Source organism: Xyrauchen texanus, chromosome 10 (assembly GCF_025860055.1).
Source record: "Xyrauchen texanus isolate HMW12.3.18 chromosome 10, RBS_HiC_50CHRs, whole genome shotgun sequence".
Taxonomy (NCBI): domain Eukaryota; kingdom Metazoa; phylum Chordata; class Actinopteri; order Cypriniformes; family Catostomidae; genus Xyrauchen; species Xyrauchen texanus.
This window is the reverse complement of record NC_068285.1, coordinates 24,228,606-24,239,894: the sequence shown is the minus strand read 5'-3', so window position 1 is coordinate 24,239,894 and position 11,289 is coordinate 24,228,606. Positions and strand designations below refer to the sequence as shown.

Here is an 11,289-nt window from a genome sequence, read left to right as displayed (position 1 = left end):
TCATGTGACTTTCACTACAGCCAATGATGTCGCATTTCCATCTAATACATGACAATAACTTGCTTCTGTCACACACAACATCTTCCTATCATGTTTACACACTCTACTGATCGGTTAGGTTTAGATAAGGGGTTTGGGTAAGGACATAATATTAAGAAGCATGTCCTTAACACCTCGTGTGCAGAACACGCAGTTATTTCCGCATTAGACATCCTATGAAATCGTACAAATTTATACGAACGAAATTGTACGAAATAGCCAACTCGTAAAATATATACAAATTTTCATGAGTTCGGTTGAGCACAAAGCTGTTAAACACACACTTCTTGCACGTTTTTGTTCCTTGTTGTACTTTGGTACGACACATCAAGTGCAACATCATCTGGCTACAAATCTACCACACAGAGTCATAGAAAGCGACCATTAAACTTTTACTTTATCCTGTACACAATTTTGTGCTTAGTGCAGTAAATCCATTCAGTTGTTCAGGTCTGATAGTTCTCTGACTGATGGTGGGGATTTATAGTGCGATTATGGGGAGGAGGGGAAGTTATAGTAGAACAGCCTGAACGAGTCAAGGGGTTTTAAGCTCTGGAGGTTAAAGTGGAGGTCAGGGATAAGCTCAGTCTTCTTGATACACTTTCATCTGTCAGGTGTTTAAGAGTTTGTAAAAACTGATGCTGTGTTGACTGCATCACAATTTCAAAAACTATAGATAGGTATTAATATGGCCTTTCATTTATTGAAAAGAATCATACAATATTTGAATTGTATTCATAATATCAAGCCAGTTGCACAAAGCCAAAGACAAATTAGATGGCAAAAAAAGCTGTGCATGCACATACAGAAAACAAAACCCATTAGTGTGTTTTCTTGAGTGTCATGATTTGTCTACCAAGAACAGTCATCCCATACAAAATAGAAATTAATGCTCTAAATGCTGTTGTATGGTCTCTGATAGACATAAATACTTCAGTACTTACTCGCAATGTTTGAATCAATGAGCTAAATTATTCATGAACAAATAAAGCACATTATTAAATATTACATATTATTTTATCTTTTTTAAAAACACATTTATCCATGTCTGCATAATTGTAGCATGTCATTTCATGTAGCTGGACAACGATGTGAATACTTACATAAAAATATGGAGGACCACTTTGAATTTTTCAAAACTCAAGCGCTAAAGACTTGATTTTGCTCAGTTTATAAACAAACTGATTAAAATGATTTTCCAGGGTGATGGAATGATAGGGACCTTTAAAGCACATTTCACAGTAACATTGTTGCCCATGTTATATATAGAGCAAAAGCAGCATTTTAACTTTTCTTTTTTATATACAGACACTTAATGCATTCATGTGATCATCTGTCCAAGCATGATCCATCTGTCTAAATGCAGCAACACTGCATGTCAACATTATTTACACATGATAATGAAATTAATGCACATTTAGAAAGTTTCACACATCATCAGCAACACCCTGCTTACACAATATCTTGACTAAAATTAAGTGATACGTTTTAAAGGAATGTCAGGAGTGAGAAACAGAGGGAACAATGTGCTCAGCTCAGGGTTCAGTAGACAGTCAGCACTGAGTAAGCACACATAAATATGAGTGATGATTATAATACTTTAGCGTCGACTTGGATGACGGCTTGCTCCTTGTGTCCTGTCACCTGCAGAGCCTACCGAGAGCATCACTTCCTCCAGGAAGCTGTAACAATGGGAACAAATTTGGGTAAAAATGAGCACTCACTGTATTTTGCAGACTCAGGTTTACACAAACTACAGTGGGATACAGAAGATGTCTATCATCACACAAAGTGATACATGGAATGGAGATATGACAAGCAAATAGAAAGCAAAATGGTTCTTTATATACAGTACATCTGAATTACAAATGTAGTTTTAGGAAGTTTAGAGAGGCAAATTACGCTTTCTACAGAGTACAATAGCCACAGTTCTGGTTAAACTAGGTGGAAATTAGTTATGGTTTATGAATGTGTTTAGAAAAAACTAAATTCATCAGTTTTGAAAAATCAAGGGTCATATATGGAGTAATAAATTAACATTGCATGTGACCAAATAAATAAATTATAAGAATGTATTGCTAAACACTATTTAAAATTAGTGATGCAATGCCCGAGAGATTTCAAATCAGATGCTAAAAAATGCTTAATGGGATAGTTCAAGCAAAAATTACAATTCTGTCATCATTTTCTCACTGTATGGAAAAAGGTGCAATTAAAGTCAATGGTGACTGAGGCTTACATTTTACCTAACATCTCCTTTTATGTTCATGAAGGCGAGTAAATGATGACAGAAATGTAATTTTTGGGGGGCAAAAATAAAACAAAGACTAGGATGCCAGAGGCCAAATGGAAAGAGGTGAGGTGGTGAAAAAGAGATGAAAACATTGAGAGTATTTAAAGAGACTGACCTCTTAGTGTTGAGAATGGACGTGCCCCCGAGTACGATGCGCACCCCTGGCATTGTGCGGTTCAGGTTATAAACAGTCAATGCCTCCTCATAAGTGGCTCCACCAATTATAAAGACGATAATGTCTTGAGGTCTGAAGGGTGCAGACAGAATGAGCTTTTCTCAGGAACACAATAGTCCAAGTAAGTGTCTAAGTTAGAGCAATTTTAAATCACATTAGTCCAAGCTTCTGCATGGTAATCTTGTACATTAAAAGGGATAGTTCACCCACAAATGAAAATGATCTCATCATTTACTCACTCTCATGCCATCGCAGAGGTGTATGACTTTCTTTCTTCTGCTGACCTCAAATGAAGTTCATCAGAAGAATTTCTCCGCTCTTTTGTTCTATACAATGCAAGTGAATGGGTGTCAAAATTTTGAAGCTCCAAAACTTACAAATGTCAGCATAAAAGTAATCCATATGACTCCAGTGGTTAAATCAATATCTTCAGAAGTGATATGATAGGTGTGGGTGAGAAACAGATAAAAGTCCTTTTTTACTATAAATTCTCCTCCCAGCTCAGTCAATCTTTCACATTCTTCTATTGCATTTTTGGTGATTCAGATTCTTTATGCATATCGCCCCATACTGGGCAGGGAGAATAATTTCTAGCAAAATAGAACTTTAATATTGATCTGTTTCTCACCCACACCTATCATATCACTTCAGAAGACATGGATTAAAATACTGGAGTCATATGGATTACTTTTATGATGCCTTTGTGATTCTTCTAAAAATCATAATTTGTGTTCTGCAGAAGAAAAAGTCATACACAACTGGTATGGCATAAGGATGAGTAAATGAATAGAGAATTTTCATTTTTAGGTGAACTATTCCTTTAACTAACATTGATTTTATTGAGGTATCCCCTATTAAAAGTTTGATATAGGAAGCCACTAGTTATACATTTCATGAATTTTATGCTATTTTAATTTGATCTATCCAACAAGAGTGTATACACCTTAAATTATCTAATAATTGTTTTCAGTGAAGGAGTTAAGTGATCAAATACATTCTAGAATTTTCTGCATTCATACCATTCTAAAAGACAAAATTGTATCTTTTTCCATCATAACCATGTGTGGTACTGTACACACCACAGGAACTGGGTCCTCAGATAGCTGACCATGTCATTGACAGATTTATTAAGGATTGTGAAAAATCTGACAGAGTTGATGCAAAGTGAGGACACAAATTTGATTTTATGGAAAATATAATTTAAAGTTTATTTGTGAATTGTATATCTTACAGATCCCTACCTTTCATTTATAAATTTGTTGCATTTTTAAACACTTTGTTTGGCAGTTTAACATTGTGACCTGTTGCGGAGGACAAGTTGTTAAGTTGGATGTGCTTCCAAGTATAGAGCATGCATTTAACAAAATTAAAAGTAATTAATGCTCTGAGTATATACATTTCCTTTAGATTGGACCAATATTTTTATTGGTATGAATTTCTTGATTTTTAACATAGAGATGACTTTTGTGTGTAGTGACTTTTTGTCCCTAATCTCATGAATCAGTGGGATATACATATATTTACACACACACACACACACACACACACACACACACACACACACACACACACACAGTTTTCATACACCATAGCCAAATACATTTAAACTCAGTTTTTCTGTTTGGGATGGGGTTCTTAGGCTTGCAAGCCTCATCCTTTTCCCTCCAAACATAATTATGGTCATTATGGCCAAAATGTATTTGCTTCATCAAACCATGTGCACTATTAAACTGTAGTCTGTCTTTTTTATGGCGGTTTTGGAGCAGTAGCTTCTTCCTTACTGAGCAGCCTTTCAGGTTATGTTGATATAGGACTCGTTTTACTGTGGATATAGATACTTGTCTACCTGTTTCCTCCAGCATCTTCACAAGGTCCTTTGCTGTTGTTCAGGTTCAAACTATTGTTTGTACAGATGAACGTGGTACGTTCAGGTGTTTAGAAATTGCTCCCAAGAATGAACCAGACTTTTTCTGAGGTCTTGGCTGATTTCTTTTGATTTTCCCATGATGTCAAGCAAAGCGGCAATGAGTTTGAAGATAGACCTTAAAATGCATTCACAGGAACACCTCAATTGACTCTAATTAGCCAATTATCAGAAGCTAAATTAGGCTTGACATAATTTCTGGAATTTTCCAAGCATCTTAAAAGCACAGTTAACTTAGTGTAAGTAAACTTCTGACCCACTGGAATTGTGACGTAGTCAATTAAAAGTGAATTGTGAAAAGTGAAAGAGTGTCTGTAAACAATTTTTGGAAAAATTACTTGTGTCATACACAAAGTAGATGTCCTAAACGACTTGCCAAAACTATAGTTTGCTAATATGAAATCTGTGGAATGGTTAAATTAGTTTTAATGACTTCAAGCTAAGTGTATGTAAACTTCTGATTTCAACTATATGTATATGTATATTTCAACTAATAAATAAATAATCAATTTATTTGAAACTAATTTAACCGGTGGGAGGTTAAAGCTATAAAAATAACAAACACTTACATAAAATATCAATACATGTTCACTGATATATTTACTATACGAGTGTGTGTGTCAGTCTATTATTGTTTTCTGTGTCACCTGTCTCTCAGAGAATTTGGCCCGAGGTAGGGGAACTGGCTATCCTTCAAACGACCCTTGATCAGCTGATCCAGTGTGTCATGTAGCAGAGGCTGATGCTGTGTGTACACATTCTCAACACCCTGTTCAAACACACACAAACATGATCACAAACAAGTCTGCCAAAGCTTATTTTTTAAACCGAGCATGTTACTTTGGCGATATAACGTGTCAAGAAAACACATTAGTAAACAAATGTTCAACCTTAAGTCCTTTGAAAAATTGTTTGGTAATGGCCACAGCATCTGTGGGAGTGATGAGGTCACTTCCTCTGACTCGTTTGCCCCCATATTCCACCACGGCCTGTACCATCTGAAGCACAGATGAGGCAAAGTAAAGCATATCGGTACATAGTTTCCATAGTTTAGAAGTTACATTTTTTGTAATTAATCAACCTGACTTAATCATGTGTAAAGAAGTCAATGGAAAGGAGGATGCGAGAAGTGGCTTGTCAATTTAAATAATATTTTAATAATAAACTGAAACAGAAGAAACAAACACACATGACGGACATGTCCGTAAACTATCTCTCTCTCCTGCACAATCCTCCGCAGTCGGCCTTTATCCCTCTCGGAGGCTTGATTAGCCTGATAAGGGACCGGGTGTGTAGAATCACGACCTGGCCCCACCCATCCCGGCCATAGCAGCCTGGATCGCCCATCTTTATTAATACATACTAGGACAACTGGAAAGATCTGATGGCCCTCACCTTGCGGTGTCTCTCGGACACTCCTCTGCGGTTGAGCTCCTCCATAAGGCTGGGCAGGATACTGCTGCTGTGTTTCTCATAGCGAAGTGCATACAGCATCACAAGCCGCACAGCATCGATTTCATTCAGTCGAGGGTTCTGCAGTAGCCGTCTCACATTCTGCAGAAAGAGGAACAAGTACATTATTTCCTACATTTTGTTATTATTATTTGTTATTGCGCTCTGTTCATTTTTGTACTCAGATAGCAAGATAAAAAACAATAAAAAATGTTGCGCGTTGACAATTTATTGTCAATATATTTTTGAGGCACCCAGTCTTTCCCTCTCGTCATTCAGTTCACAACTCAATTCCATTTTGGAAACATTTTGGAGTGTTACTCTACAATATACACTGGTGGCCAAAAGTTTGGAATAATGTACAGATTTTGCTGTTTCAGAAGGAAATTGGTACTTTAATTCACCAAAGTGGCATTCAATTGATCACAAAGTATAGTCAGGACATTAATGATAATGATGACAAAAACCAATGTATATAAATTAATTATGAATATCTATGCATTCACTTACACATAAATGAGCACTTGGTGAAAAAATTAAAGACTGTCATCTTAAATACAGGCCTGTATTCAGTTTCTGATAAGTGTCTGACCTGCTGCACACTGGAATGGTCATTCTGGCAGGCCAGTTCCTGCTCCACCTCTGAGACCTCCATGAGTTGTCTCTCACTGACCAGGCGAGACAGCTCCCCAACCACGGTCACGTGCTTCGACACTGTGCCTGACATTTTCTTAAACTGAGGGTAGTTATCCACAAATGCCTAAAAAGAGAGCAGGAAGTAGTATATAAATAAAATAATAGATTCTTGACACAATGATACAACACTCATTATATAGGTTTGTTCTGCAGAGAAAGAGTTCTGCAGCAGCCTTCTAACCTTCATATCAGATATGGATTCTAATTTCTGTTGGTCCTTGGGCTTTTTCTTCTGGAAATCCTCCATCAAGTTCTTGATGTTTGTTCCAATCTCACCAAAATTCATGTACAAGTTCTGATTGACAGAAAGAGAGTGATAAAACATCTAAGCAGATATACACTGTATTACATTAACTTACATACAAGTACATTTTTGTGTGATGAAAATTAAATTACTCTAGTAAATCATTTCATGATGTATTACACTTTATTGTCATCTGTGGATGCACCTCTAACTACAAGACAATTGTTACTCACATTTGCATAAAACTCATCATTTTCTGCAGATAAGACCACCTCCCGTAGGTCTTTACTGATTCCAGGCACTCTTGACAGGTCTATGCGGTTGTTATTGAGGCCCAGTAGCTCATGAACCATAGCCTGATATGTCCACTACAGAAAGGAAATGTGTACATATTAAGACTAAATTGCTATGGAATATTTATTTGGCTGTTGAACTACGATTGTTTTAAGCAAAACTAGAGCACACTGGCTGCATTTTTAAAAAAGGAGAAAGAGAATGAAAAAAGATTCTATGTAGTGTCTAACACTAAAACTTGATACTAAAATGCTGTTTTACCAATTTCCCAGATAATCCAGAATAAAACCATGGGCTCTATCACCCTCTAGTGGTCAGGTTTATGATTTTACTATAAGATTTTATTCTGTATTACAGCATGAGGGTCCCATCTACTGAAAATCTGTAAAAAAAAAAAAAAGGAGAAAAAAAAAAAAAATAATAATTTTAAAAAAGGAGACGTTGTTTCTTGCCTGGTTGAGAAGAGGAGTTATGGCATCATCACTTCTGTCTAAAATCAGGAGAAGAGGAGGTACTTCTGTTTTTCTGAAGTCAAACAGCTCGTACTCCTTAGTAATGATTTGCTGTAGTAGACACAAACGGTAAACAAGTTCTCACAGTTTCATCAAGGAAGAGATACATCTCTAAAATAGAAGTCTTGTTGCAAACTGACATCTACGGTAGGGCTGCACAATTCATCGAAAAAATAATCGATATTACAATTACAGCTGCTGCAATAAATCAAGAAAAGTGTCAATTTATGTAGAGTCATGACTTTCTATTTACAATGTGCTTAGGTCCGTTGTGTGCGTGGATGCTATAGGCAGTCAGAAAATCTGTTTTAATTAGTCTATTAGCATATAAAAAATTACGTATTGGCGCAAACTTTCTGAGTATAATTTGTTCTAAATTTAAAAACACTTGCTTTTCAGGAACAATTATCAGCTTGTTTTGGATGTGTAGCCTACATAAGGAATATGCTATGCAATTGCACTACAAAAGTATTTTAATCTAAAATATTACAATATCAAGCAAAATGATCGCTGATTACGATTTTCGTCATAATCGTGCAGTCCTATTCTATGGAGTGAAAAAAACTCCAATAATCAAACCATTTATGTATGGTGGCAGATTACAGATGTATTTACAAAGATGCATAAAAGTAAAGGCTTACTTTGACACTCTCTGCCATCCTTTTGGACATGTCAGAAGACAGTTGGTAGCGGATCATGGGGCATTTCTTCAAAGCCAGCAATACTGAAGTTAGACCTTGAGTAACACGAGGCAGTACACTGGGCTCCCACCTGCGACCCTATAAACGAAGGGATTTTTTACAATAGGCCTGAAACCTTCTAGAACCTTCTAGAGTCCCAAACAGTCTTGAAGAACAAAGAGTCCACATTTTCTCTTACCCTGGATACTCCTTGAATGTTTAGGGAGAAAAGGTGAGGGTTTACTGCAATGAAATCTCCATAGAACTCCTACAGTAAAGTAAAAGCAATTCAATTAGAATGAAACATGCAACATCAATTTCATTAATTCAGATTCCAAAACATGAACAATGTATTTATTATTATTATTATTATATAAACACTTCTTTAGTTTAACAACATAAATATATCTAGCAGTAAGCAATATACTACTAGTGCCAACGATATTATTATAAAGGAGACTTCACGCACCTGCACCTCTGCAACTACTTCTTGTTCGTCTGCCTCAGCCAAGGCCTTGACTTCACTCTTACTGATCACATTACTGAAATCTACATAGAAAAAAAAAAAATCAGAAGTCATGAATTCAGTGCATCTTATGCCCATCCTCATCAGCTGCAAAAATGATGCAAATGAAGAATACGGAGAGTTAAAGCCGAGATTAATTGTGCCCATTTATCTATTGCTGCTACTCACAGATGAAATAGACACTATACTTTGGTCGGCGAAGCTCTTGAATCAGGTGTTCTACGTTTTCCTGAAAACAGAGAGGTGCAAGCATGAAATAAGTAGTAAATTATCTGCAGTCTAATCTATATGTATGCATATTGTACAAGAGACTTTGATACCTTGGTTGGCCGGAGAAAGCAGATAGCCTTAAGATGCTTCATGTTGTCTCGATTTTGTGAGTCAATGCGCTCAAAAAGGTAGACTTCCTTCTGCAGTATCTCAGATTGTGTGTAGACCACACTTACTATGCTGGTCTATAAAGATTAACATACACATATTCATTCAAGATCAATTAAAAGATATGTGAAATTACACTCATATACAACTGGCTGGCCGCCACCATTTTGTTACTGGCGGTGTCACTTGAGTAAAAAAAAAAAGAAGTGAGCTGCACACCTAGACAGCATTTTGGGGCATTTAAGAAAATGGACATTTTATTCAATAGCAAAAGGTTGAGTGATACATGTCAGGCAACATCATAACCCATACGCACTGCACATAATACCAAACTATCCGTGGTTTAAGAAAATATAAATAACTTGTACATTTACTTTACTTATGTTTACATTTATTTACCGTCTCTTTATCCATAAGCAGCACCTTCATCCCCGGACCGCTGCTCTCTATCATTTTGGAAATATACTGCTTGACAGCCAGAGTCACATTCATTTTGTTATTTTCTCTATTTTGTAATTGTCAGTAAGAATGGGTCCAATGCTCCGATCGTTTTACAGATGTTTAACGAAATATAAAGGGTTCTTTTGATCAGTAAGCTCCCGTATAAAAATATTGTTGACAATGGGAGACAACTGTTGGAGCTTACAAATACTTCCGGTGTCAGAGTGCGTTCAGTAAACATCTGATCTGGGATCAGTTTTTGATCTAAGGATCTGCTAGACTTATGGGTTCAATATATAGTTAAACTGGTCTGCAAACAGTTCGTAAGTACCTAGAAAAATATCCCATAATTCAGAGCTACCAAATAAATCGTAGTACATAAAACGCCATATTGGTGAGGGCGAGGTGGATCATCAGTTATATTTTATCTGCTATTAATTAAAACATTTTAAATTATAATTAAATATATATATATATATATATATATATATATATATATATATATATATATGTATATGAAAATGTATAATAAATTAAATCAATTGGCCGTTATCAGCTAACAAGTTGCTAAATAAGGACTACATCAGTTTTCCATTTCGTCAGGTATTTACACGTAAATGCTTGTGGTAGTTATAGTCCTTATTTAGCAACTTGTTAGCAAATTTTTTTTTAAACACAGCGGCTTCAAAAATTAGGTTTGAGGTATGACTGTGTGTATTTTATGTTGTACAACAAAACTTCTATGTATCTTTAAGTAATGTTTACCACAGAACTTATTTTACTCATAAATTGAAAAATAAAATCCATAGGAAATTTCAGACCCCATGGCAAATAGTTATGGCTGAACCGCTCTATTTCATGGCACTCTTATGGCGCATTCAAATTTTTCCAACCTTCTACTTAAAAATAATGACTGCAACCCTGCTCGAAGTCAGACACTTGACTTGTGAAGTCGGGGAAGCTTGATCAACCCTTAACTTGGGTATCAGAACTCGGTTACTTCAAATGGAAAGCAGCAATAGAGTGCAACTGTCTGGTTCCGGAAGTAAAAATCCCATAGACTAATTGATTTTCAAAGATAACTTATAAACCTTTAAAGACAGACCTACCACGAGCTCCGTCCATTGAAGTCATCCGTCTGCGTTAACTCAACATTAATGTTTAAAAATCAAGTTTGATAGTTGCATTCATGGTAAACAACAACATTACCCATGATACGCAGAGAAGCTCCACCAATCAGAGATCCGTGTCTAACGAAACCCACGAAACGTGGCTCGGAGCGACCAAATGTAATCGAGTCAGTCTCCCTCCACCCTTAAACTACTAATATATTTGTACATATCGGGATATTTTGCAATAAACATAAATATATTGTTTCCATACTTATAATCAACAACCTAAAATCAATAGTTTTATATATTCCCATTGTTTTTTAATCAATGACATCATTCGCAATGCTTCATGGGATTGTAGTCCATTACAGTAACTTTGTCTTTATGTCCGATTTTCAAATTTTGTGATATTGTGATTCACCTCGGAGCTGGTTGGTTTGGCACAACTTTTTTATGAAGGATTTCATGAAAAGTATATGGAAGAAATGAATGGGGAAAATACTTCCGGAACCCAGATGGCTGA

General features: G+C 36.0%; 1 protein-coding gene across 1 annotated transcript; it reads right to left on the bottom strand.

Moving 5' to 3' along the window:
* Positions 1-733: 733 nt before the first annotated feature.
* vps45 (vacuolar protein sorting 45 homolog) lies at positions 734-9,856 on the bottom strand. The gene is made up of 15 exons (XM_052135972.1): positions 9,613-9,856; positions 9,156-9,290; positions 9,004-9,064; positions 8,779-8,858; positions 8,509-8,577; positions 8,271-8,408; positions 7,570-7,680; positions 7,057-7,191; positions 6,761-6,874; positions 6,476-6,643; positions 5,827-5,985; positions 5,322-5,429; positions 5,079-5,200; positions 2,448-2,579; positions 734-1,721 (listed from the first exon to the last, which is right to left on the bottom strand). Exons 1-15 carry the CDS (start codon positions 9,703-9,705, stop codon positions 1,640-1,642), a joined length of 1,707 nt encoding a protein of 568 aa, XP_051991932.1. The 5' UTR covers positions 9,706-9,856; the 3' UTR covers positions 734-1,639.
* Between the last annotated feature and the right edge of the window lie 1,433 nt (positions 9,857-11,289).

Bases quoted from the DNA above. Each gene is read 5' to 3' on its own strand.
- vps45 (XM_052135972.1), bottom strand. From the start codon at position 9,705: ATGAATGTGACTCTGGCTGTCAAGCAGTATATTTCCAAAATGATAGAG. The intron at 9,291-9,612 runs GTAAATAAATGT...TAATCTTTATAG, and splicing joins TGCTTATGGATAAAGAGACG to ACCAGCATAGTAAGTGTGGT. The intron at 7,192-7,569 runs GCAAGAAACAAC...TCCTTTCTGTAG, and splicing joins TAACTCCTCTTCTCAACCAG to TGGACATATCAGGCTATGGT.